We start from the raw sequence: 24595 nt of genomic DNA, 5'->3' as shown, positions 1-24595 counted from the left end.
TGTTTTAAGGCGGCCAGTCCAAGAAATGTATTTCTTGCTGGCCAAAACGATGAACTATTTCATTTGTGCAAGAAATCACAAACATCTGGGACTTTTTCGATTGTGACATTTCCCCGTCGCCTGTTTTTGAGCACAGCGATCAATCAGGCAACCCGTGGTATTTATTGAGCGCCGAACTGGGTGCAGAGCGCTGTACTGAGCTCCCCGGAGAGTACACTGTAACCGAGTTGGGAGACACATTCCCTGCCCACTGCGGGCTTCCATTCTAGAGGGGGGAATCATCTTGTTTCCTACAGCACTTGGGCGGAAGGTTCAGAGGGTTCCTCTCCCGTCCCTCCGGGGAAGCAGCGTGGCTCAGTGGAAAGAGCCTGGGCTTCGGAGTCAGGGGTCATGAGTTCGACTCCCAGCTCCGCCACTTGTCAGCTGTGTGACTGTGGGCGAGTCACTTCACTTCTCTGGGCCTCAGTGACCTCATCTGTAAAATGGGGGTGAAGATTGTGAGCCTCACGTGGGACAACCTGATTCCCCTGTATCTACCCCAGCGCTTAGAACAGTGCTCGGCACATAGGAAGCGCTTAACAAATACCAACATTATTATTATTATTATTATTATTATCCTGAGCCTGCTTCTTTACCTCTTCGGTGCCCCCGGTCTCAGAACGTTACACTCAGTTCAGTCGTTTATTTTTTCAGCTCTCCCTGGCTGGGAGTGTGTCAGGAGTTTAACTGAATTTCTAGCCTCCGGTAAAGCCGGAAAAATAATGGAACTGGAAGGAATTTGGCAGCCTAGATCCACGTCGCAGCGGGCCGACTCTGACGGTAAAGCTGGTCAGCTCGTCCTGGTTTCTGAATTTTAGGTCATGGTCAGAGAGAGAAAGCTAAAATAAATGTCCAAACCTTTCTTCTTTTCCACCGAAATGTCAAAGGATTTTGTGTCTAGATTTTTTAAAATCCTCATTACTTGCGACCCTCATCGTTTTCTTGCCGTGGGACTTAAGTCTCTTTGGAGAGTCAGTCGGGCTAATACAGTCAGGCTACAGTTACTCAATGTAGAGTGTCCAACTGGCCCTTTATTTTATTTTCTTATGGTGTTAAGCGCTTACTATGTGTCAGGCTCCGGACTGAGCGCTGGGGTAGATACAAGGTAATCAGGTTGGACACAGTTCATGTCCCACATGGGGCTCTTAGTCTTCATCCCTATTTTACAGAGGAGTTAACTGAGGCCCAGAGAAGTAAAGTGACTTGCCCAAGGTCACACAGCTGACAGGTGGCCACCTCTCTCACTTTTCAAGCCAGAGCACGCGGTGTGTATTTGCATTTGTTTTACTTTCACCTCTCGGTAATGCTGAAATGACATGCGCGTGTATGTATCGGAAAACAGATGATCAGCAAGCTCTGAATTCAATCATGCAAGACCTGGCTGTCCTTCACAAGGCCAGCAGACCGGCCGCGGCCCTACAGGAAACCAAAAGAACCAAGGCTTCCTCGCCCAAAAAGCAGGTAACGTCTCCACGCTCCTTTTATGTACCAAAACGAATTAGCCTCGTTGAGCTCCGTGATATTGCGGTGGAACGCATGCGCTGTATGGGTAGTGGGGCTCACCTTTGGATCTTCCTCTTTCGGGGGGCCGGGGAAGGGGATTTCAGGGCGATAGCGAAACATGTGAGGATGGACCCGAAAGGAGGGGTGCCAAATAATTCATTAGTATTTATCGAGCGCTTACTATGTGCAGAGCACTGGACTAAGCGCTTGGAATGTACAAATCGGTAACAGATAGAGACAGTCCCTGCCCTTTGACGGGCTTACGGTCTCATCGGAGGAGACAGACGAGAACAGTGGCAATAAATAGAATCAAGATAAATAGAATCAAGAAATAAATAAATAGAAATGATAGAATAAATAGAAATCACGTCTCCTCTGCCCACCCCCACCTTCCATCTCCGCCTCACATAGGTCTCTGCCCCCATCCCCTTTCCCCCCCGAAAACCAGGGCGATCCCAACTGGTGTGCCGCCTCTTGGCCGGACCGGCTGGATGGGCCAGACCGCCCCGCCTCATTTCCGGTCCCGTGCTCTCCAGGGGGAGGCTGATGGGGGCACTGGGGGCAAGAGGCCCGCAGCGGGCCACTCGGGGGCCCGGGAGAAGAAAGTTGACGGCCCAAGAGGGGAGAAAATGGCGAAAAGAGGAAAAGGAGCAGCGTGGCCTAGTGGAAAGAGCCCAGGCTTGGGAGTCAGAGGAGCTGGCTTCTAATCCCGGCTCTGTCCCTTACCTGCTCTGTGACCTTGGGCCAGTCATTTCACTTCACTGAGCCTCACTTTCCTCGTCAGCGAAATCAGTAGAGAACGTTGGTATGTATTGAGTGCTTACTGTGGGCAGAGCGTGATACTAAGCCCTTGGGAGAGCGCAGTATAACAGAGTTAGTAGATCCGTTTCCCCGTCCACCCGTTCGCCTCCCGTCTTAGACTGTAAGCACCTTGTGGGACAGGGACGGTGTCTGACCTGATTAACTTGAATCTATCCTAGTACTTGGCACATAAAAAACGCATAAGAGATACAACAATAATAATAATAGGAATGGAGAAACGGGAGAGAAGGAGAAGAGATTGGGAGGAGAGGGAGGACTGGTGAGTGGAATTGGTTGCTCAGGAGTGTGGAGGGAGGTAGGCAGGTCTGTCCGAGCAGTAGAACGAAACAGGGCAATGGAAATTGGAGAGGCAAGATGGAAGAGGGTTGGAAAGGAGGAGGAGCCCTAGGACTTGATGGGAATATCACAGTTCACTGATTTTCTTTTTTTAAAAAAAAAACCTGTAAAGTGCTTACGGTGTTCCAGAAATCGTATCTGTAAAGCGCTTACAATACGCCCGACACTGTCCCCGTCCCACCTGGGGTTCGCTGTCTTAATCCCCATTTGACAGATGAGGGAACCGAGGCTCAGAAAAGTGAAGCGACTTGCCCAAGCTCACACAGCAGACACGTGGCAGAGCCAGGATGAGAACCCAGGTCCTCTGACTCCCAGGCCCGGGCTCTACCCGCTAGGCCGGGCCGCGCCCCGACGGAACTAGACAGAGATCCGGGGGTTGGGTTGGGAGCTGACAGAGCTGGACTCTTTCGCTGCCTCCTGCATCCCCTCATCCTCTCTCTTCCCCGGCCTTAAAAAATAAAAGAGGCGAAGGAAGCGCACTCAAGTCTTCCAGAAGGTATCTGTGTGTTCAGTACACACCTTGGCCGGAATGCCTTTAGGGAACGAGAGTCGCTTTTTCCAACTGGACCGGGATCCCGGGCCCGTCCTTTCATTTATTTGTTCAATCGTAGTTAAGCCCTAGTGGCTAGAAACCGGGCCTGGGAGTCAGAAGGACCTGGGTTCTGATCCCGGCTCCACCGCTTGTCTGCTGTGTCATCTTGGGCAAGTCGCTTCGCTTCTGTGCACTGCATTCACCTCATCTGGAAAATGGGGATTAAAGCTGGGAGCCCCACGTGGAACGTGGGCTTTGTCCAACTTTATTGCTCTGTATCTACCCCAACACTTAGAACAGCGCTTGGCACAGATATTTAAATACTATTAAAAAAAGAGAGAGAGATTGTGCCCCCGGAGGGGGTCGAAGGGCACAGTGAGTACGGCAGTGCAAATTCTGGCCAATTCTGGCACGGGCGCCGCGTTGTCAGACAGGGAGATGGTCTGGGGTTGCGGGGTCGACACGTGTCGCAGGGAAACGTGGCAGCCAAGAGCCAAAGGGACAAGAGCGGCCGCTTCTCCAGTCCCACATCTCTCCTCGCTTCATCGAGCACCAGCCGCTTCGTTGGTTTTGCCCCACGATGAGGTTTAGATTTTGACGCGCCCTCCCCCCCCCCCGATACCGATGGGCCCTTGGGATCCTTGGGTAGACTCCCCCTTTCGCCCTTATTAAAAATCAGGGTTTTTTGTGGGGGAGGAGGCAGTTTTTAAGGCAGGAGAGGAACACCCCTTCCGATATTTGTGCTTGGTCTAACATGCCAGTTTGTGGGAAACAGAAATTCCCTCGGGAGTCGGTGACATTTCATCTGTCTTCTAGAAATGTGTTCTTCATCGAGTAGTACCCTTTTGTGTTTGAGTCTGGAGCTCGTTTAGGATGTGCAGTTCTTGAAAGGCAGAAAGCTAAATAGCGCGGTGTTTGGATCGTCTGGAGCGGATGGACACGATCCTACTTATCCATAAACAGGGAACGGTATTTTTAATTTGCAGTTCGGAGGAGCTCCGGACCGATGGGCATTTCTCGCGTGACGGTTTTCTATATGTATGTGATTTATGTCTTTCATTCTAGAACGATGTTCGGGTCAAATTTGAACATCGGGGCGAGAAAAGGTAAGGCAGAAAAAAGATAAACCGTTTTAACGTCGGTCGTTTCTGCTTTATTGTTTGATCGAACGCTCATCTCGGAGGTGGCCCGAGGAAGCCATTAAAGATGCCGCCTTAAGCGTTAATGTAATTTCATGGTTTACAAGTCCAGAGAATTGGAAGATGAACTCGATGTAGAAAATTTAGCAAAGGCGTCCCTTCAAAGGGGAAACTAATTAGCAAGTTGTCAACAAATGACTCGCCCAGGTTCCTCTTTCAATTGAGAGCTACTTGGTGAGAGTCAGATGGGTTGAAGATGCCATCGTGGAATAATTTAAGACCAAACCAGACCGAAATCACTGTTGATACAGGCATCGAGCAAAAACGGATTTGGGGATTTTTCCCGTCTGCTGGTAATTTGTATAAAACCCCTGGTCCGGAAGCTTGCTGTGGAAAGAGCACGGGCTTTGGAGTCGGGTCATGAGTTCGAATCCCAGCTCTGCCACTTGTCAGCTGTGTGACTGTGGGCAGGTCACTTCACTTCTCTGGGCCTCAGTTCCCTCATCTGTAAAATGGGGATGAAGACTGTGAGCCCCAAGTGGGACAACCTGATTCCCCTGTGTCTACCCCAGCGCTTAGAACAGTGCTCTGCACATAGTAAGCGCTTAACAAATACCAACATTATTATTAAGCACTTAACAAATACCATAATTATTATTATTACTTATTATAAATAGGATTACTGAGAGAGAGAGATGAAATTGCAATGCTAGGTGGGTTTTTGAAGAAGAGATTGGAAGGTTTGAGATTTGGTTATTTTGCCAACTTCACAGGGAGTAGATTATTTTTTTTTAGTCTGTTCTGGGCTAAACTATAGTTTTATTTACTCTGCTATTTTAAGAAAAAATATGCTCTATTTATAGAGTTTCTATATTTAGGAGATGCCCTCTGGCATATGACTTTGCCAGTCACTGCCAAATTATTTCCTTTTCTGAATATGGATTCTTTTTTGGTAAGCAAAATTTGAGATTGGTATAAATTGCTGTGCGTTCTTAATAGGTGACTCCAGCGAACTAAACTAAAACACGACTCCACAAAGGTGTGATAGCATTTACAGCCTTGGAAACGGATAGAATTTTCAGACTGCAAATCAAGAGCAGATACTCAGTCACAACTCCAGAGCAGTCACTATGGCTTTGCATTTAGCGACTTGCCCTGTGAAGTATTTCAGAAGAAAAAAAAAAAATAGAAAGCCCAAGAGCCGTCTCTGACGAATTTAGAGCTTCCACATTTGAGAATTAGAGGAGGATTGAGAAACATGAGGTTCAACGGTTTCATTCACTTTCCTCTAGGTAAGACAGTCTTAATTGGCCTCTGCTCAGTTAGTATTAATTGTCTACTATCTGCAGGGGACTGTACTAAGTGCCTAGAATAATTGAAGCAGGTACAAGTCCTGCTGGACACTCTATTAAGCGCTGGAATAGACAGAAGCTTATCAGATTGGACATAGTGCCTGTCCTATATGGGGTGCACAGTATTAATCTGCATCTTCTGGAGGAGGTAAACTGAGACACAGAGATGTGAAGTGATTTGCCCAAGGTCACTCAGGAGACAAGGGGCAGAGGTGGGATTAGAATCCAGGTCCTTGTGACTCCCAGGCCCTTCCTACTCTCAGGTCCTTCTTGACGGATTTCCTCATGTCATCTTCCCTATGGAGGTTGAAAAAACCCAAAGGCCTCCCACTGTTTTCCATCCTCACACAGTAAGCGCTTAATAAATACGGTCGACTGAATGAATGAAGGAATCATCAAGGAATGCCATATGCAGAGCACTGAACTAAACGCTTGGGAAAGTGCAGCCCAGCAGAGTTGATAGACCCATTCCTTGCCCGCAGTGATTTCTGTAACCTTGAAATCCATCATTAAACCATCCTCGGCCTCCTCTCCGCCAATTGAATTGTTCTGATTCCCAAACTAAAATACCTTGCTGTCATTTGAGCCTTGTTTCCCCTTTTTCTTGTCATTAACAAGATGGAAAAGAATATTGATGGTATTGGTTAAGGACTTACTACGTGGCAAGCACTAGACTGGATTTTTTTTTATACCCTCCGTTTACTCCGAAAACTGTTGTTTAAATTTCCCCAGAGTTTTCAAGGCTAACTAATTCTACCATCTCTTATAGTCTTTATATTAGATCCTCATCTTCCGGCCCTTTGACAATTTCCCTTGGTCCCTTTCCAAAGTCCAGGGTCTTGGGTAACACATGGTTTTTAGTGCTTGAAGTCGCTCCATAAAAATTTTTAAACTAACCCCCAAATATATGAACTGAATAAATTCTCGAGAGATTGGTTTTTCTAAACTCAATTCCAGGTTTCATTCCTCTTGGGCGAAGAGGGCACTAAAAATGGAGTGATTAATGAATCAATCTTCTATTGTGGTTGAAATCGAGGGGAAGGGAGAAACAAAGGAGAGAAGAAATCACTCTTAGTCATCGGACATCTAGGGTGGTCAATACACACAACATCACAGAGTTGAAAAAAGGTTCCCTTGAAAAGGGAGGAAAGAATACAGAATTACCAAATGCCAAGCCGTAGAGAAAGCAGAGTGGCTTAACGGAGTCAGAGGACCTGGGTTCTAGTCCCGGCTCTGCCACTTGTCTGCTGGGTGACCCTAGACAAGTCACTTAACTTCTCCGGGACTGTTTCGTCGTCTGTAAAAACGTGTTCGTCCTCCTAATTAATCTGTGAGCCACCATGGGGGACGGGAACTGTGTCCAACCTGATGATCGTGTGTCCACCCCAGTGCTTAGTACAATGCTTGGCACATAGTTCACGCTTAATAATAACGATAGTATTTGTTAAGCGCTTACTATATGCAAAGCACTGTTCTAAGCGCTGAAGGGATACAAGGTGATCACGTTGTCCCACGTGGGGCTCACAGTCTTAATCTCCATTTTACAGATGAGGTAACTGAGGCATAGAGAAGTGAAGTGACAAAGTCGCACAGCTGGCATTTGGCAGAGCCGGGATTAGAACCCATGACCTCTGACTCCCAAGCTCGAGCTCTTTCCACTGAGCCACGCTGCTTCTCTTCTTAAAAAGTAGCAAGATTATTACCGCGGTAACAGTTCTAGTGAAAAGTTTGGAAGTGGAAGAGACGATAAAGGTCAATTTTTTAGCCCCCTTTCTGATGGAAGAGTTATCTTGGTGCTCAGTTAGCTGTGAAAACCACACCTATAAAAGCATACCCAACGCCGGGTAACTTTTCCAGAAGGACATGCAGAAAATTCAAATACAGGTTTTCGAGTCATCCGTTTAGTAATTCAGGAGAGATGAAGCGAAAAGTCTTTTATGATATTTCTGGGCCAGTGATTGAAAAAGCACCTATTTACAGAAGACTGTGGTCCTGCCGGCATCTGGGGAAAGTAGCTTTTCTATGACCTTTCTGTTCAGAGAATTGGGTTCCCAGAAGAATTTGCTTTTGGACTTGTATATTTGAAGTTATATACAAAGGTATTAAATTGATGGATTAAAAATATAAATTAGTTCAACTGCTGATTTTTATCTTGCCTCTTAATGTACGACTTTCGTCATCAAAAGATGGCAGAAAGTATTATTTTTTTCTTAAAATTCATTCACCCACATTTAAATGAAGACATTTGTAAGTGCAGTTTTTGAGTAAACAGTACAAAAGATAGAAAAATTGTACTTTTCGGGCTGTGACGAATATGTTTACAATGATTTGTTTATCTTTGCAACTGTTCAGCTAACAGTAACTTAGCATAAGAGTGTTGTGGGGCTATTCCATTTTTTTTAAAAAGCCTTTAACTTATATTTGTACAGAATCCTTCAATTTCCCAGACCGGTTAAACTGGAAGAGCTGAGTTCTAAGGCCAGAGTTGCTTTTGGACAGTCTATGGATCTACATTATACTAATAATGAGGTAAAATTATGGGCTTCTTTTTCATTTATACCAGAATGTCATAATCTGGCTAGGAAAACGATTCAGGGTGTATGTTTTTTTTTTTGACTGAAGTAGTAAGGGGAAAAGTAATGCACGTGTGAACTTTTACATATTCTCACTTCATTGCAGTGATGTGGTTCATTAAAATGGTATTTTTCCACTATACAGGCTTTAGAGAGTATTGAGTAACAGAACTGAGAAACAGAAGAGAATAAAGGGGAACCCTGATCTTACGAGGATAAATACGTTTGAATATCCAAACTTGTTTTAATAGATATATACATCTCTATATCTGCATAGATATAGGTATATACAGATCTCTCTCTGTATAGATATAGATATGTATTCCTTTATATTTGGTTCCTGTAGCTAGAAGAGCAGGTCGTGAAGTCAGGGTTTATCTTTACACTGGATAAGACTCATGGTTTTCCTACCCCTTGAGCCCAGTCAGGGCCAGAGACAAGCAGGCGGGATGCCTCCCCCCAGTTCCGTCCTTCCCGGTTTGGTCGACGGTGCGCAGCGGCCTGTGCTGAGCGTTCTGTGAGCACGTAGCCCGAACCGGCCTGTCACTGTTGCCGTAGTATTGGGGATCATGGGTGCCCCCTCGCTGTCTTCCTTCCGCTCTCCGCCCTCACCGTCTTCCTTCCTGTTCACCCCCTCGCTCTCTCCTTCCCCTCTGCCCCCTCACCGTCTCCTTCCCCACGCTCCCTCGCTCTCTCCTTCCCCTCCGCCCCCTCACCGTCTCCTTTCCCTCTGCCCACTCACTGACTTCCTTCCCCTCTGCCCCCTCACTGTCTCCTTCCCCTCTGCCCCCTCACTGACTTCCTTCCCCTCTGCCCCCTCACTGACTTCCTTCCCCTTTGCCCCCTCACTGACTTCCTTCCCCTCTGCCTTCTCACCATCTTCCTTCCTCTCCACCCCCCTCACAGTCTCCTTCCCCTCTGGCCTCTCACTTTTTCCTTTCCCCTTCCCCCCTCCCTTTGCTCTTCCCCTCCATCCCTTTACTCTCTCCTTCCCTTTCTGCTCCCTCACTCTCTCCTTCATCTCTGCCCCCTCACTCTCTCTCTTCTTCCTCAGCTCTCTTCACCCCCTCCGTCCCCAACGTTATTTTCTCTTCCTCTCTTTCCCCGCCTCCCCTTCTCCTCCCTTGCCCCCACCCCTTAGTTCATCTGCCGTCTGCTTCACCTTAGGGTGGAGGTCCCAAGGCCACGGAGCCCCCCTCTAAGAAGCCCAGCCCTGGCGACAGGAGGCAAGCGCTGTTCTACATGTCTGTCTTTTCCCCCACTGAAAAAAATGAATCATTTTACGGCTTTCTCCGTTCCCTCTTTTATTTCGTGGTGCAGTTGGGCCTTTCTTCTCAACAAGAGGGTATGACTGAAAAACTTTGTTTGGGGGAAGACGGTCCTGCCAAGAGAGAGCTTTTACAGCGAACTGCCTCTCTCCTTCGGTTCAGTTTATTCCTCTCAGTCGAGTCGCTCCTCTGGAATCTCCAGATCCGGCCCACTTCCCAGAAAAGGATTTATTTTCACACTTAATTGATTCATATACAAAAGCAAAAGAGGCAAACAATTTTCATGAATGAGATCAAAATCAGTTTTCAGCAAAGAGGATAGGAAAACATTCCATGAGTGTAAATTGGCTAAGCTGGGACTTGTTCTGTTGGCCGGGTCATCATTGCAAATAAATCGCAGGAGGGAACTTAATGTGAGAAGGGCAAATGAAAACTACATCAGGAATACAGGAATTCGCCCTGAACCACTTCTCCTAGGCACCCTGGTCCAGAGAGAATTTCCGACTTAATGGATTTCTGAATCAGCAAGCCGAAGAGCAGTAAAAATCTCACAGAAGAGTATTTGGAAAAGTGCACTGATGGTAAAAGTTGGTTTCTTCGATGAAAATTCGGAGTCGCTGACCGAAACGGTGTTATCGGTCTGTGATTTAAACCCCGGCACCGTAGGACGGCGCTCGGAAGAACAGATCTTGAGGGGAATATGAAGCGACGGGACTGAGAAGGGGCTTAGAATGTGCTCCAGTGGGGCAGGAGAACTAGTTAACCTCAGAAGTCTGCCCTAAGCGATGGAGTTGGTGGTGTTGAGAACTCCGAGGGAGACATGTTCACGTTAGCTCCCGACGTGCCAGTTTGACTCCGTCTTCGAGCGGTTTCTGGCCCGGAGTCCTAATTCACCCTGTCCGGTGTAGGTGTTTTGTGCCTTCACGCCCTTCTCGGAAGGGAAATCTTCCCTAGGCGAGCCAGAGAAGAATGTTCTGCAAACCACATCAGACAGTTTGGTGAAGGGCCCAGACCGGCAACCCCAGAAGGGGCCAGGTTTTTGGGACATGCACGTCTCGGTTTACCCACGTTCGAGCAAGCGCATGGAAGGTGTTTACTTGTTTTCAGTCTGTTTCCTCTTGCCTTGAACTGTAACTGGGAGCCGAAAGCACTTCTCGGGGTCAAAAAGCTGTTGTTTTTAAAGGCGGTGCACCTTCCCGTCCTCCGATCTAATGTCGGGTGTCGACATTCTAAGGCCGATCACGTGCATCTTGGATCCCCTAAAGGGACTTTTGTGAAGTGCGGATCTTAGAAGCGCCTTTAGGAAGACACTCTTTTAGATTCACGCTCCTCACTAATACGACGTGTTGAGCTTTTTGGTTAAAGTCGCTGACTCGCGTAGCGGCCAACCCTAAAATAATGAAATGGAAAAAATGTTCCAAGGTCACGTAAACATCCCCAGAAAATTAAATCTTTAAATGTTGTCTTCCTCCAGGTTCAAGGTTGAGTAATAGATCAGGAGGGCCGAAATCGACTTAGCTTCTTTTATCTTCATCTTTATTAGCTCTCGTACCTGCTCTCGAGGAGCGGTTGGATCACGTCGAAAAGCGTTTGATGGCTCCGGTTCAAATGGGTTGCCGCCGCGGCGCGGTCATCCACTTGTGTCTGCTCTAAACAAGCTGTCGTTTGCTTCACTGTGTCATCTTGTCTTAGAATGTCAGGGAGGTTAGTTTATGACGGGAATCAGAAGTCACCTCGCAGGCTCATGTGGCATGGTGTCCGTATCTTCCCCGACGTGATCTGAGGTGCCGATTCGTGGGCGACAATATGGTTTATCAGTGGACTCGCGTCTCCTCCCCTCCCCCCGATTCATTTTTATTTGGATTTTGTGGTCTTGCACGTAGAGATGCACCCCGTATTTCTCCACTACAATCAATCCTTTCCCAAGTAAAACGCCTTCTGTTTCTGCCGCGTATCGTTATAGCTGGTGATTCCATTAAGCACGCAAGACGATCTGGACAAGGCCGTCGAACTGCTAGATCGCAGTATTCATATGAAGAGTCTGAAGATACTTCTTGTAATCAATGGCAAGACCCAGGTAGGAGTCGTGGCACTTGTGCCCCCCAGAACTGTATATATCTTCATTACCCTATTTATTTTGTTAATGAGATGTACATCACCTTGATTCTGTTTATCTGCTATTGTTTTAATGAGACGTTCTTCCCCTCGATTCTATTTATTGCCGTTGTTCTTGTCTGTCCGTCTCCCCCGATTAGACCGTGAGCCCGTCAGAGGGCGGGGACTGTCTCTGTCTGTTACCGATCGGTCCATTCCAAGCGCTTAGTACAGTGCTCTGCACATAGTAAGCGCTCAGTAAATACTATCGAATGAATGAATGAACCTAGCGGCGGTCGATTCCCGGGAATTCGGCACGCTTGACCGTATGAAATGCAGTTACGGTTGGAACGGGAGAGTCAGAGAGCACAGACTTTTTCAGGGTGTTTGCTGGAGAGGGATGTGCTTCTTCTGATCTAAGCATTTGGCAACTTGCCAGCAGTAGCCCGCCTCAAAGACGAAGTTCGTGTCGAAGAGAAGCAGCCCGGTCATTCGATCGGTCGAATTTATTGAGCACTTAATGTGTGCAGAGCACTGTACTGAGCCCTTGGGAAAATACGACCCGACAGAATTAGCGGACACGCTCCCTGCCCGGAACGGGGAGGTGGCGGACATCCGAGAGGGTTGGGACGGAGTGGAGCCCGGTGGAGTTGGCTGCTAGGGGTTAGTGGTGAGGGTAATCAGTTCATCAGCGGTATTTCTTGAGCGCTCAATGCAGTAATAATAATAATAATAATAATAATTGTGGTATTTTTTAAGCGCTTACTTTGTGCCAGGCACTGCTCTAAGCACTGGGATGAGACAGGCAGATCAAGTTGGACACAGTCCCTGTCCCACGTTCATTCAGTCGTATTTATTGAGCTGTACTAAGCGCTTATGTACTAAGCCCCGGGGTAGATACAAGATAATCAGGTTGGACACAGTCCCCATCCCACATGCGGCACACAGTCTTCATCCCCATTTTACAGATGAGGGAATTGAGACACAGAGAAGTGAAGTGACTTGCCTAAGGTCACACAGCAGCTACACTCTGAGCACTTGGGAAAATACAATAGAACACGATACCGCCGTGCTGCTACAGTCTCAATCCCCATTCTATAGATGAGGTAACTGAGGCCCAGAAAAGTGAAGTGACTTGACCAAGGTGACACAGCAGACAAGTAGCGGAGCCGGATTTAGAACCCATGACCTTCTGACTCCCAGGCTTGTGCCCTATCCATCACGCCACGCGCCTCCTGGTAGACCCTCTCCCCCGCCCACTGGGAGCTGACAGTCTGCCACAGTTGGGCAGAACACTAGAGTGAGCACTTGGGAAGAACGACCGAAAAATAATAATTATGGTATTTGATAAGCGCTTACTATGTGTCAAGCACTTTTCTAAGCACTGGGGTAATTATAAGTTCATCAGGTTGGACACAGTCCCTGTCCCACCTGGGGCTCCCAGTCTAAATCCTCATTTTCCAGATGAGGTCACTGAGGCCCAGAGAAGTGAAGTGACTTGCCCAAGGTCCCACAGCAGACAAGTGGCGGAGCCGGGATTTGAACCCGTGACCTCTGCCTCCCAAGCCCGGGCTCTTGCCACTAGGCCGTGCTGCTTCTCTGAGTGGAATCGGTAGACGCGTTCCCCCGTTTAGACCCCGAGCCCGTCGTTGGGCAGGGATGGTCTCTCATCTGTTGCCGAATTGTCCATTCCAAGCGCTTAGTCCAGTGCTGTGCACGTAGTAAGCGCTCAGTAAATACGATTGAATGAATGAAGTGCCTTGCCCACAGGGAGCTTCCAGTCTGGAGAGTAAGAGAGTCTGTTTGCAGTGGCACGCAGAAGTCACAATTAGAGGAGAGTCGACGGGGCAGGAAGTAAGAATAATAATAATAATTTTGGTATTTAAGTGCTTACTTTGTGCAGAGCACTGTTCTAAGCGCTGGGGTAGATAGAGGGTAATCAGGTTGTCCCACATGGGGCTCACAGTCTTAATCCCCATTTTACAAATGAGGGAACTGAGGCACAGAGAAGTGAAGTGACTTGCCCGCAGTCACACAGCTGACAAGTGGCAGAGTCGGGATTAGAACCCATGATCTCTGACTCCCAAGCCTGGGCTCTTTCCACTGAGCCACGCTAATAATAATGGCTCTGCCACTTGTCTGCTGTGTGACTCTGGGCAAGACACTTCACTTCTCTGGGCCCCAGTGACCTCATCTGTAAAACGGGGACTGAGATTGTGAGCCCCACCTCAGGACAGGGACTTTATCCGACTTATTCATTCATTCAGTAGTATTTATTGAGCGCTTACTATGTGCAGAGCACTGTACTAAGCGCTTGGAATGGACAAATCGGTAACAGATAGAGACGGTCCCCGCCCTCCGACGGGCTCACGGTCTAATCGGGGGAGACGGGCAGACGAGAACAGTGCTTGTATCCACCCCAGAACAGTGCTTGTATCCACCCCAGCGCTCTGTACGGTGCCTGGCACTTACTAAGCGCTTAGCAGATATCATCATCAGTATTATTATTATTATTATTATCACAGTAGAGCAGCCACATTCCCTGACCACAGCGAGCTTACGGTCTAGAGGGGGAGACGGACATTAATATAAATAAATTATAGATACGTTCGTACGTTTTGTGGGGCTGGTGCCTGGAACGGAGTAAAGTGCTTGACAGGTGACATCTTTCGAAACAAACCGTGACAGTTAGGGAGGGGAAGTGGGTGCCGGCAAGGTTTTAGACAGAGTGGCTCAGTGGAAAGAGCCCGGGCGTGGGAGTCAGCGGTCATGGGTTCGAATCCCGGCTCTGCCCCTTGTCAGCTGTGTGACTGTGGGCGAGTCACTTCACTTCTCTGGGCCTCAGTGACCTCATCTGGAAAGTGGGGATTAACCGTGAGCCTCACGTGGGACTACCTGATCACCCCGTAACTTCCCCGGCGCTTAGAACAGTGCTCGGCACGTAGTGGGCGCTTAACAGATACCACCGTTATTATCTCTGAGGTGCTGGTGGAGACCCCTCAACCTTTGGGGAGGGGGAAGGAGGAGCAAGTGAGGTCGTAGAGCAATTAAGAAGTGATGGAAGAACTTTGGGACAGAAGTAGTGAGCCCTGGAGATTCTGGCTTAATGTTGGCATTTATTAAGCACTTACTATGTGCAGAGCACCGTTCTAAGCGCTGGGGGAGATACAGGGGAATCGGGTCGTCCCACGAGAGGCTCACAGTTCATCCCCATTTTCCAGATGAGGGAACTGAGGCACAGAGAAGTGACGTGACTCGCCCACGGTCACACAGCTGACAAGCGGCGGAGCCGGGAGTCGAACCCATGACCTCTGATTCCGAAGCCCGGGCTCTTTCCACTGTGCCACGCTAAGCATCTGTATTGGACACTCCCAAGCTCTTCATACGGTGCTCTGCGCAACGAGGAGCGTGGCCTAGGGGAGAGTGCCCGGGCCCGGGAGTCAGAAGCCTTGAGTTCTGATTCCAGCTCTACCACTTGCATGCCTCGTGACCTTGGGCAGGTCACTTTACTTTCCAGCGCTTAGAACAGCGCTTGGTACATAGTAAGCACTTAGCGGATACCGTCATTATTATGATTATTCTCTGTGCCTCAATTCCCTCATCTGTAAAATGGGGATTAAGATGCTCTGCGCATCGTAAACGCTCAATAAATACCTTTGATTGATTGATGTGGGACAGGGACTGTGTCCAACCCGACTAGCTTGTGTCTACCCCAGCGCTTAGTAATAATAATAATAATGTCAGTATTTGTTAAGCGCTTACTATATGCCGAGCACTGTTCTAAGCGCTGGGGAAGATGCGGGGTCATCGGGTTGTCCCACGCGAGGCTTACGGTTAATCCCCTTTTTACAGATGAGGTAACTGAGGCCCAGAGAAGTGAAGTGACTCGCCCACAGTCACACAGCCGAGAAGTGGCAGAGCCGGGATTCGAACCCATGACCTCGGACTCCCAAGCCTGGGCTTTTTCCACTATGGGCCACGCCGCTTCTCTTGTACAGTGCCTGGCCCCCATTAAACACTTAAATAGCTTTAAAAAATCCTTACGGGCGGGTCATCTCGGGGTCCAGAGGGAAAGTGCTGGACGTACTGGAGCGCGGCCTAGTGGAGAGAGCTCGGGCCTGGGAGTCAGAGGCCCGCCTGCCTGCCTGCCGTGTGACCTTAGGCAAGTCACTTCACTTTTCTGTGTCTCAGTTCCCTCATCTGTCAAAATGGGGATGAAGACTGTGTGCCACATGCGGGATAGGGACGGTGTCCAACCTGATTATCTTGTATCTACCGCAGGGCTTAGTAGGGCACTCAGCGTGGCTCAGTGGAAAGAGCTTGGGCTTGGGAGTCAGAGGTCATGGGTTCGAATCCCGGGCTCTGCCACTTGTCCGCTGTGTGACCGTGGGCGATTCACTTCACTTCTCTGTGCCTCGGTTCCCTCATCTGTAAAATGGGGATTAAGACCGTGAGCCTCACGTGGGACGACCTGATGACCCTGTATCTCCCCCAGCGCTCAGAACAGTGCTCCGCACCTAGTGAGTGCTTAACAAATACCGACGTTATTATTACAGTGCTTGGCGCATAGTAAGCGCTTAACAAATGCCATATTAATAATAATACTGTTACTGGAGTGTTTCGGGCAGGATTTCGAGACCGAGACGAGTGGGTCGGGGTTGTGGGCTTGGAGGTCAAGGAGGACGGTGTAGAAGAGTTGCCTGGGAACTCTGTCAGGTCTTCCCTGGAACACGTGGCTCCCACGACGGTCCTTCAGCCGAGGCGGGGGTCCCGGGCGTTAGGACTGCTCACTGGGGCGCGGGAGGCCCCACTGCGTCCTGGCACTTTGATTCGGTCGTATTTATTGAGCGCTTACTATGTGCAGAGCACTGTACTAAGCGCTTGGAACGCACGATTCGGCATCACCCTACCCCGGCGGCCATTGGCGGGTGAAGGCCTCCGCTGCTTCGGGGGATCGGGGAAGGAAAAAACCTGGCCACCGCAACTGTGGTATTTGTCAAGCGCCTCCAGTGCTCGTCACGCAGCCGTCGGTGACGGGCTGAACGTTCTTCTGAGCACTGGGGCAGATACACAGTCATCAGGTCGGATGCAGTTCTTGCCCCCTCCGGGGCTCCCGGTCTTAAGGGGAGGATGAACCGGTACCGTGTCCCCCCCGTTTACAGGTGAGGAAACGGAGGCTCAGGAGAGTTGCCGACTTGTTCATTCCAAGCGCTTGGTCCAGTGCTCTGCACATAGTAAGCGCTCGGTAAATACTATCGAATGAATGAGAGTTAGTCACCCAGGTCCCCAACAGGCAGGCGGTGACCTAACGCAGCAGGCCGGCCCCGGAGAAAGCGCGCGGGCCTGGCAGGCAGACCGCCCGGCTTCTAATCCCTCACGGCCACTTGCCTCTTGTGTGGCTTTCAGTTTCCTTCTCTGTGCCTCACTTTCCTCGTCTGTAAAATGGGAATTAGATCCTGTTCCCTGCTAATTAGACCGTGAGCCCCAGGCGAGACAGAGACGCTGTCCACCCTGATGATCTCGTATCTGCCCCAGCGCTTAGGGCAGGGAGGGAGAGTGGGGTTCAAGGAACACCGGAAGAAAAAATTAAAAGGTGGCAGAGTCCCCCGACTCCCAGGCTGGTGATCTTTCCCGCAGGCCGCACTGCTTTATCTGTAAGGAACTCTCCCAAGCGCTTTTTACAGCGCTCCGTACACGGTAAGCACTCAGTTACCTTTGGTTGATCGATCCGCTTAGAGTCCGGGGAAGAGGAACTTGACTCTCCTTGGGCCCCACCTCAGCCGCTGCTTGCAGTTGCAGGAGGGGAACTGGGGGAGGACCAGGAGAGGTTGGAAGTCCACCGGAAACACTAATAATAATAATTATTGTGGTATTTAAGCATTTACTATGTGCCGGGCACTGTGCTAAACACAAGGGCGGATAAAAGATGACGACGATGATGGTGTCTGTCAAGCGCTTCCTATGTGCCAGCCACCGTTCTTAGCGCTGGGGTAGATACAGGATAATCAGGTCGTCCCACGTGAGGCTCACAGTCTTGATCCTCATTTTGCAGATGAGGTAAATGAGGCACAGAGAAGTCAAGTGGCTTGTCCGAGGTCACACAGCGGACAGGTGGCGGAGCCGGGATCAGAATCCACGTCCTCTGACTCCCAAGCCTGTGCTCTTGCCACTGAGCCGCCCTGCTCAGGTTGGGTTCCCGTCCCACATGGGGCTCGGTCTTAATCCCCTACGCTCCTATGCTCGAGCTGCCGAGCGCTGCTGGCGAAAGTCCAAGCACCGAGCCGACCTCACACACTTCAAATTTATCCTTTCCTGCCTTAACTCTGCCCTCTCCTCCGCCAGGCAAAGCTTCTTCTCCTCCCTCATCGACACCCACGCCCGTCACCCCCGCCGATTGTTCCGGACCTTTAACTCTCTCCTTAGGCCCCCTGTTCCTCCCCCTCCCCCATCTCTCACCCCCAATGATCTGGCCACCTATTTCCTCACGAAAATCAACACAATCGGGTCTGAGCTCCCCAAAGTCACCCCTCCGCCTCTCCCCTCCCCCCCAACGACCCCCTCCCCTACTTTCCCATCCTTCCCCGCAGTATCCTCAGAGGAGATCTCCTCCCTCCTCGCAAGTGCCACCCCCTCCACCTGCGCCTCGGACCCCATTCCCTCTCACCTTCTTAAAACCGTCGCCCCTGCCCTCCTCCCTTCCTTAACTTCTATTTTTAACCACTCGATCTCCAAGGGCTCCTTCCCCTCTGCCTTCAAACATGCCCACGTCTCCCCCATCCTAAAAAAACCCGCTCTTGACCCCACCTCCCCCTCCAGTTATCGTCCTCTCTCCCTACTACCCTTCCTTTCCAAAATCTTAGAACGAGTCGTCTACAGTCGATGCCTAGAATTCCTTAACTCCCATTCTCTCCTAGACCCCCTCCGATCTGGCTTCCGTCCCCTCCACTCTACCGAGACTGCTCTCTCTGAGGTCACCCGTGACCTCCTTCTTGCCAGATCCGATGGCTCCTACTCCATTCTGATCCTCCTTGACCTCTCTGCTGCCTTTGACACCGTCGACCGTCCCCTCCTCCTCCATACCTTATCTCACCTTGGCTTCACGGACTCTGTCCTCTCCCGGTTCTCCTCTTACCTCTCTGGCCGATCATTCTCGGTCTCCTACGCCGGAGCCTCCTCCCCCTCCCATCCTTTAACTGTCGGAGTTCCTCAAGGGTCAGTTCTTGGCCTTCTTCCGTTCTCCATTTACACTCACTCCCTCGGTGAACTCATCCGCTCTCACGGCTTCGACTACCATCTCTACGCAGATGACACGCAGATCTACATCTCCGCCCCTGTCCTCTCCCCCTCCCTTCGGGCTCGCATCTCCTCCCGCCTCCGGGACGTCTCCGCCTGGATGTCGGCCCGCCACCTAAAACTCAACATGAGCGAGACTGAGCTCCTCATCTTCCCTCCCAAGCCCGGTCCGCTCCCAGACTTCTCCGTCACCGTGGATGGCACGACCGTCCTTCCCGTCCCGCAGGCCCGCGATCTCGGTGTCATCCTTGACTCGTCCCTCTCGTTCACCCCACGCATCCTATCCGTTACCGAGACCTGCCGGTTTCACCTCTACGATATCGCCAAGATCCGCCCTCTCCTCTCCACCCAAACGGCTACCTTACTATTACGGGCTCTCGTTATATCCCGGCTAGACTACCGTGTCAGCCTTCTCTCTGACCTCCCTTCCTCCTCTCTCGCCCCGCTCCGGTCTATTCTTCACTCCGCTGCCCGGCTCATCTTCCCGCAGAAACGATCTGGGCATGTCACTCCCCTTCTTAAACAACTCCGGCGGTTGCCTATCGACCTCCGCTCCAAACAGAAACTCCTCACTCTAGGCTTCGAGGCTCTCCATCACCTTGCCCCTTCCTACCTCTCCTCCCTTCTCTCTTTCTACCGCCCACCCCGCACGCTCCGCTCCTCCGCCGCCCACCTCCTCGCCGTCCCTCGGTCTCGCCCGTCCCGCCGTCGACCCCCGGGTCGCGTCCTCCCGCGGTCCCGGAACGCCCTCCCTCCTCACCTCCGCCAAACTGATTCTCTTTCCCTCTTCGAAACCTTACTTAAAAATCACCTCCTCCAAGAGGCGTTCCCAGACCGAGCTCCTCTTCCCCCTCTACTCCCTCTGCCATCCCCCCTTCACCTCTCCGCAGCTAAAGCCTCATTTTCCCCTTTTCCCTCTGCTCCTCCACCTCTCCCTTCCCATCCCCACAGCACTGTATTCGTCCGCTCGACTGTATATATTTTCGTTACCCTATTTATTTTGTTAATGAATTGTACATCGCCTCGATTCTATTTAGTCGCCATCGGTTTTTACGAGATGTTCTTCCCCTTGACGCTGTTTAGTGCCATCGTTCTCATCTGTCCGTCTCCCCCGATTAGACTGTAAGCCCGTCAAACGGCAGGGACTGTCTCTATCTGTTGCCGACTTGTTCATCCCAAGCGCTTAGTACAGTGCTCTGCACATAGTAAGCGCTCAATAAATACTATTGAATGAATGAATGAATCCCCATTTTTACAGATGAGGGAATCGAAGCACGAAGCGCCTTGCCCCAGGTCACAAAGCAGGCAGGTGGTGGAGCCGGGATTGGAACCCAGGTCCTTCTGACTCCCAGGCCCGTGCCCTAGCCACTAGGCCATGCTGCTTCTCTGGTTTATATAGACATTACTGTTCTGGGGAGGCGGGGCACGTAGGAGCCGGGGTGTCGGTCATTTTATTTGAACGTCATATATTTTTCGAATTCAGAAATCTGAGCTCAGGTCATTTGCAGAGATAGACTTTTCGGGGGGGACTTTGAAAGACGTTCTTTAAAGCAGTCAATTCGCTAGTGAATTGCCCCAGTACGGGGGGAGGTGGGGTACGTGGAAGGTCCGGTTTAAAGGCAAGCACTCGGAGATATTCCTAACCGAGGGCGGGAGTTCAGTCCTGAATATTAAGATTCGGATCCTGCCTTGCTCCCGCTCGAGGGAGTCGAAGCGATCGTGTTTCATGTGGGGATTTTTATAGTCACTTAAAATATTTTCTTGCACTGGAATTCCAGAAGCGGCAGGTGGAAAATATTGGCACTTCGCAGAGACGTATGGATGACGTTGAACGACCATCACTTATTTTTACTCTTGGGAGCAAATATGGCTACTGCAGGCGTCGCGGAACATTTGCAAGCCTTGTCTCAAAATAGATAGTTTAAGAAGGGTGATTGAGGAGAATTTCACTATTCTCTTCTTTTTCAGGCATCCAACTTGGAGCCCCTTCCCTCCCTGGAAGATTTGGACAACACAGTATTTGAAGTGACTGAGAGGAAAAAGCAGCTTCCTGTAATAGGTGAGAACATTAATAGTGGAATTGTGTGATAATATTGTTAATAATAATAATGATGATATTGATGATATTTAAGTGCTTTTGGACATTTGGAATATAGCAACCGACCGAATCCCTTAATCATCTGAGCTCTGCTGCAGGGAAAGGGGGCTTGAATTCCAGAGAATTCCGCCTCCTGAGCGAATCCTTTGTGGAAGGACCTGGGGCCTGGGAGTCAGAGAACCTGGGTTCTCATCTCAGCTTTGCCACTCATCGATTCATTCAATAAATGAATTGAATGTATTGAATTCAATAAATTGAATATTTAATTCAATCAATGGAATGAATGAATTGAATTGATGATATTTAACTGTACTAAGCTCCGGGGTGAATACAAGCAAATCGGGTTGGACGCAGTCCCCGTCCCACGTGGGGCTCACGGTCTCAATCCCCGTTTTATAGATGGGGGAACTGAGGCCCCGAGAAGTGAAGTGGCTTGCCCAGGGTCACACAGCGGACAAGTGGCGGAGCCGGGTTTAGACCCCGTGACCTTTCTGACTCCCAGGCCCGGGCGCTATCCACTGTGCCCTGCTGCCTCATTAGGCTACCCTCTACTTCTAGGAAGAACTCCTAACCCTAATTATCATTGTTGTTTTTATTATCACTGTGGTATTTGTTAAGCACTTGCTATGCTCCAAACAATTCTTGTAAGCCCTGGGGTAGATACGAGATAATCAGGCAGTAGGACACTCCCCGTCCCCCTTGAGTATCCCAATCTAAGTAGAAGGAGGAACCGCTATTCGATCTCCGTTGTACAGATGAGGGAACTGAAGCCCGGAGAGGTGAAATGACCCGCTCGATGATAACGCAGGAGATGAGCCCCTTTTCCCCCCTTTCCCTCTGCTCCTCCCCCTCTCCCTTCCCCTCCCCTCAGCACTGTGCTCATTTGGATAGATTTTTATTACCCTATTTATTTTGTTAATGAGGTGTACATCCCTTTGATTCTATTTATCGTGATTAAGTTGTCTTGTTTTTTGCCCGTCTGTCTCCCCCGATGAATAATGTTGGTATTTGTTAAGTGCTTATTATGTGCAGACCACTGTTCTAAGCGCTGGGGTAGATACAGGGTAATCAGGTTGTCCCACGTGAGGCTCACAGTCTTCATCCCCATTTTACAGATGAAGTAATTGAGGCTCAGAGAAGTTAAGTGACTTGCCCACAGTCCCACAGCTGCCAAGTGGCAGAGCTGGGATTCGAACCCATGACCTCCGACTCCCAGGCCTGGGCTCCTTCCACTGAGCCACACTGCAGGGATCGTCTCTATCTGTTGCCGAATTGTACATTCCAGGCGCTTAGTACAGTGCTCTGCACATAGTGCTCAGTAAATACGCTTACTATTCAATTCGTTTATTGAATTCAATTATTGAATTCAATACATTCAATTTATTGAATTAAATATTCAATGTATTGAATCAATGAATGAGTGGCAAAGCCGGGATTAGAACCCAGGGTCTCTGACTCCCAGGCCCGAAGTCTTTCCACAAGGCATTCGCCCAGGAGGCGAAATTCCCTGGAATCCAAGCCCCCTTTCCCCGTAGCAGAGCTCGGATGATTAAGGGATTCGGTCGGTTGATATATTCCAAATGTCCAGTCAACCTATCCCTTAATTGGCAAAACATTTAATGTCTTTTTGAAGATTTTGTGGTGGTGTACACTGTTTATTTACATTTCCATTTCAGACTTCTAAGAAGTCCTCTGTGATGTCTAAGTGAAATAATTCAGGGAGCCGAACTGTAAGACTGTTCTCCGAACGTCCGTGTTGTTCTTCCTGGAACCCGGGTACGTCTGAGGATATCGATTTCCAGATAATTTCGTGAATTTGTTCCGCTTCCAGGGCCCACTACTAGAGATAGAAGCTCCCCTCCTCCCGGCTACATCCCAGACGAACTGCACCAAGTTGCCCGAAACGGATCCTTCACCAGTATCACCAGCGAAGGAGAGTTCATTCCGGAAAGTATGGACCAAGTAAGTAGATATGGCGGTTCTTGGTTCAGTCGGTCCGTCGATGAAAGGTATCTCGTGAGTGCTCACTGGGTGCCAGGCACCGTACCGAGCTCTCGGGAAGAGTCCAGTGCAGTGGACTCGTTCAGTCCGCGGCATTTATTGAGCGCTTACCGCGTGCAGACCACTGTACCGAGCGCTTGGGAGAGTGCACTGGAACAGTATAACGGACACATTCCCTGCCCAAAGTGAGTTTACATTCTAGAGGGGGAGGCGGACATGAATGTGAACAGATAAATGACAGATAGGTACGTAAGTGCTGAGGTGCTGGGAGAGGGGATGAATAAAGGGAGCGAGTCAGGGCGACGCAGAAGGGAGGGGGAGAAGAGGAAAGGAGGGCTTGGGGGAGGCCTCCTGGAGGAGATGGGCCTTCGGTAAGGCTTGGAAGGTGGGGAGGGTATAATTGTCCGGCTATGAGGAGGGAAGGCGTTCCAGGCCAGAGGCTGGACGAGGACGAGAGGTCAGCAGCTAGAGAGACGGAGACGGAGTTACAGAGAGAAGGTTAGCGGCACCAGAGGAGCGGAGCGTGTGGGCGAGGTTGTATTCGTTCATTCGGTAGTATTTACTGAGCGCTTACTAGGTGCAGAGCTCTGTACTAAGGGCTTGGAATGTACAGTTCAGCAACAGATAGAGACAGTCCCTGCCCAATGACGGGCTCACGGTCTAAACAGGGGAGTCAGCCGGCAAAGCAAAACCGAACATATAAATACAGATGCGGAAATGGCAGAGTACAAGGATCTGTGCGCAGGGGTCGAGGGGCCGAAGGTGAAGGCAAGTACTTAAAGGGTCCAGGTCCAAGTACATGGGTGACGCAGAAGGGAGAGGGAGTAGGGAAGATGAGAGCTTAGGGAAGGCCTCTGGGAGGGGATGGGACTTTAATAAGGCTCTGAAGACAGGGAGAGCTGGCAGTAGGTCGTATAGGCTAGAGGGAAAACATGGACAGTGGGTTGGTGGTAGTTAAATGCCTGGAACAGCTGGTGTGGTCCATGGTTGTATTGGATGAATCTAACCCCCCGCCACTTCCCCAAGTCAGTAAAGCTCCCGGCTGTAACAGAGGGTCAGCAAAATCCCCACACACCTGATGTCAGTGGGGTAGGGGGAGGTGGGGGCAGGAGTTTGTCCAGGACATCCCAGGTCAACCCAAGGTGACTGGGAGAGGCACCCCATGAGAGCCCAGGAAGGAGAAAATAAGGTTTTTCCCCGGTGAAAAACGCTCAGGGCTTTTTTGAAGCTGAGCGTTTGTGCTTGTAGTTGTTACCACACTTCAGCTTGTGGGTTTTGTTTCTGGGATTTTCCTGGGTCAGCTGGCAGGGAATGGGAAGGGAAAGCAGGTGGGACCTGCACCCGTGTCTCCTCTCGTCTTCCTCCCCTCCCTCCACATCCACCGTGGCGTCGGTGCGGACGGCCGCGGGTTCGGAGCGACTGTGTGGAGGCGACGGTGTAGGATGTCGTGTTGCCGCCCTCACCCAGCCACCCCACAAACTTCTGACACCCGATTGGCTTCAAGGCCTCCATTTTTACTGAAGTATTCCCGTAGAGCAGTAAATA

General features: G+C 50.0%; 1 protein-coding gene across 2 annotated transcripts in view; it reads left to right on the top strand.

The window, feature by feature from the left end:
• MAP3K2 (mitogen-activated protein kinase kinase kinase 2) overlaps window positions 1-24595 on the top strand; it is a 117973-nt gene that overhangs the window by 67239 nt on the left and 26139 nt on the right. For both annotated transcript variants that reach the window (XM_029069918.2, XM_029069922.2), the window contains exons 3-8: window positions 1382-1500; window positions 4298-4338; window positions 8153-8252; window positions 11528-11641; window positions 20920-21010; window positions 22881-23011. In XM_029069918.2, coding sequence (XP_028925751.1) covers window positions 1382-1500; window positions 4298-4338; window positions 8153-8252; window positions 11528-11641; window positions 20920-21010; window positions 22881-23011 — 596 coding nt within the window. The remainder of the gene's footprint in view (window positions 1-1381; window positions 1501-4297; window positions 4339-8152; window positions 8253-11527; window positions 11642-20919; window positions 21011-22880; window positions 23012-24595) is intronic.

The sequence above is a fragment of the Ornithorhynchus anatinus genome, chromosome 1 (assembly GCF_004115215.2).
Source record: "Ornithorhynchus anatinus isolate Pmale09 chromosome 1, mOrnAna1.pri.v4, whole genome shotgun sequence".
NCBI classification, from domain to species: domain Eukaryota; kingdom Metazoa; phylum Chordata; class Mammalia; order Monotremata; family Ornithorhynchidae; genus Ornithorhynchus; species Ornithorhynchus anatinus.
This window is presented reverse-complemented; position numbering and strand designations above follow the sequence as displayed.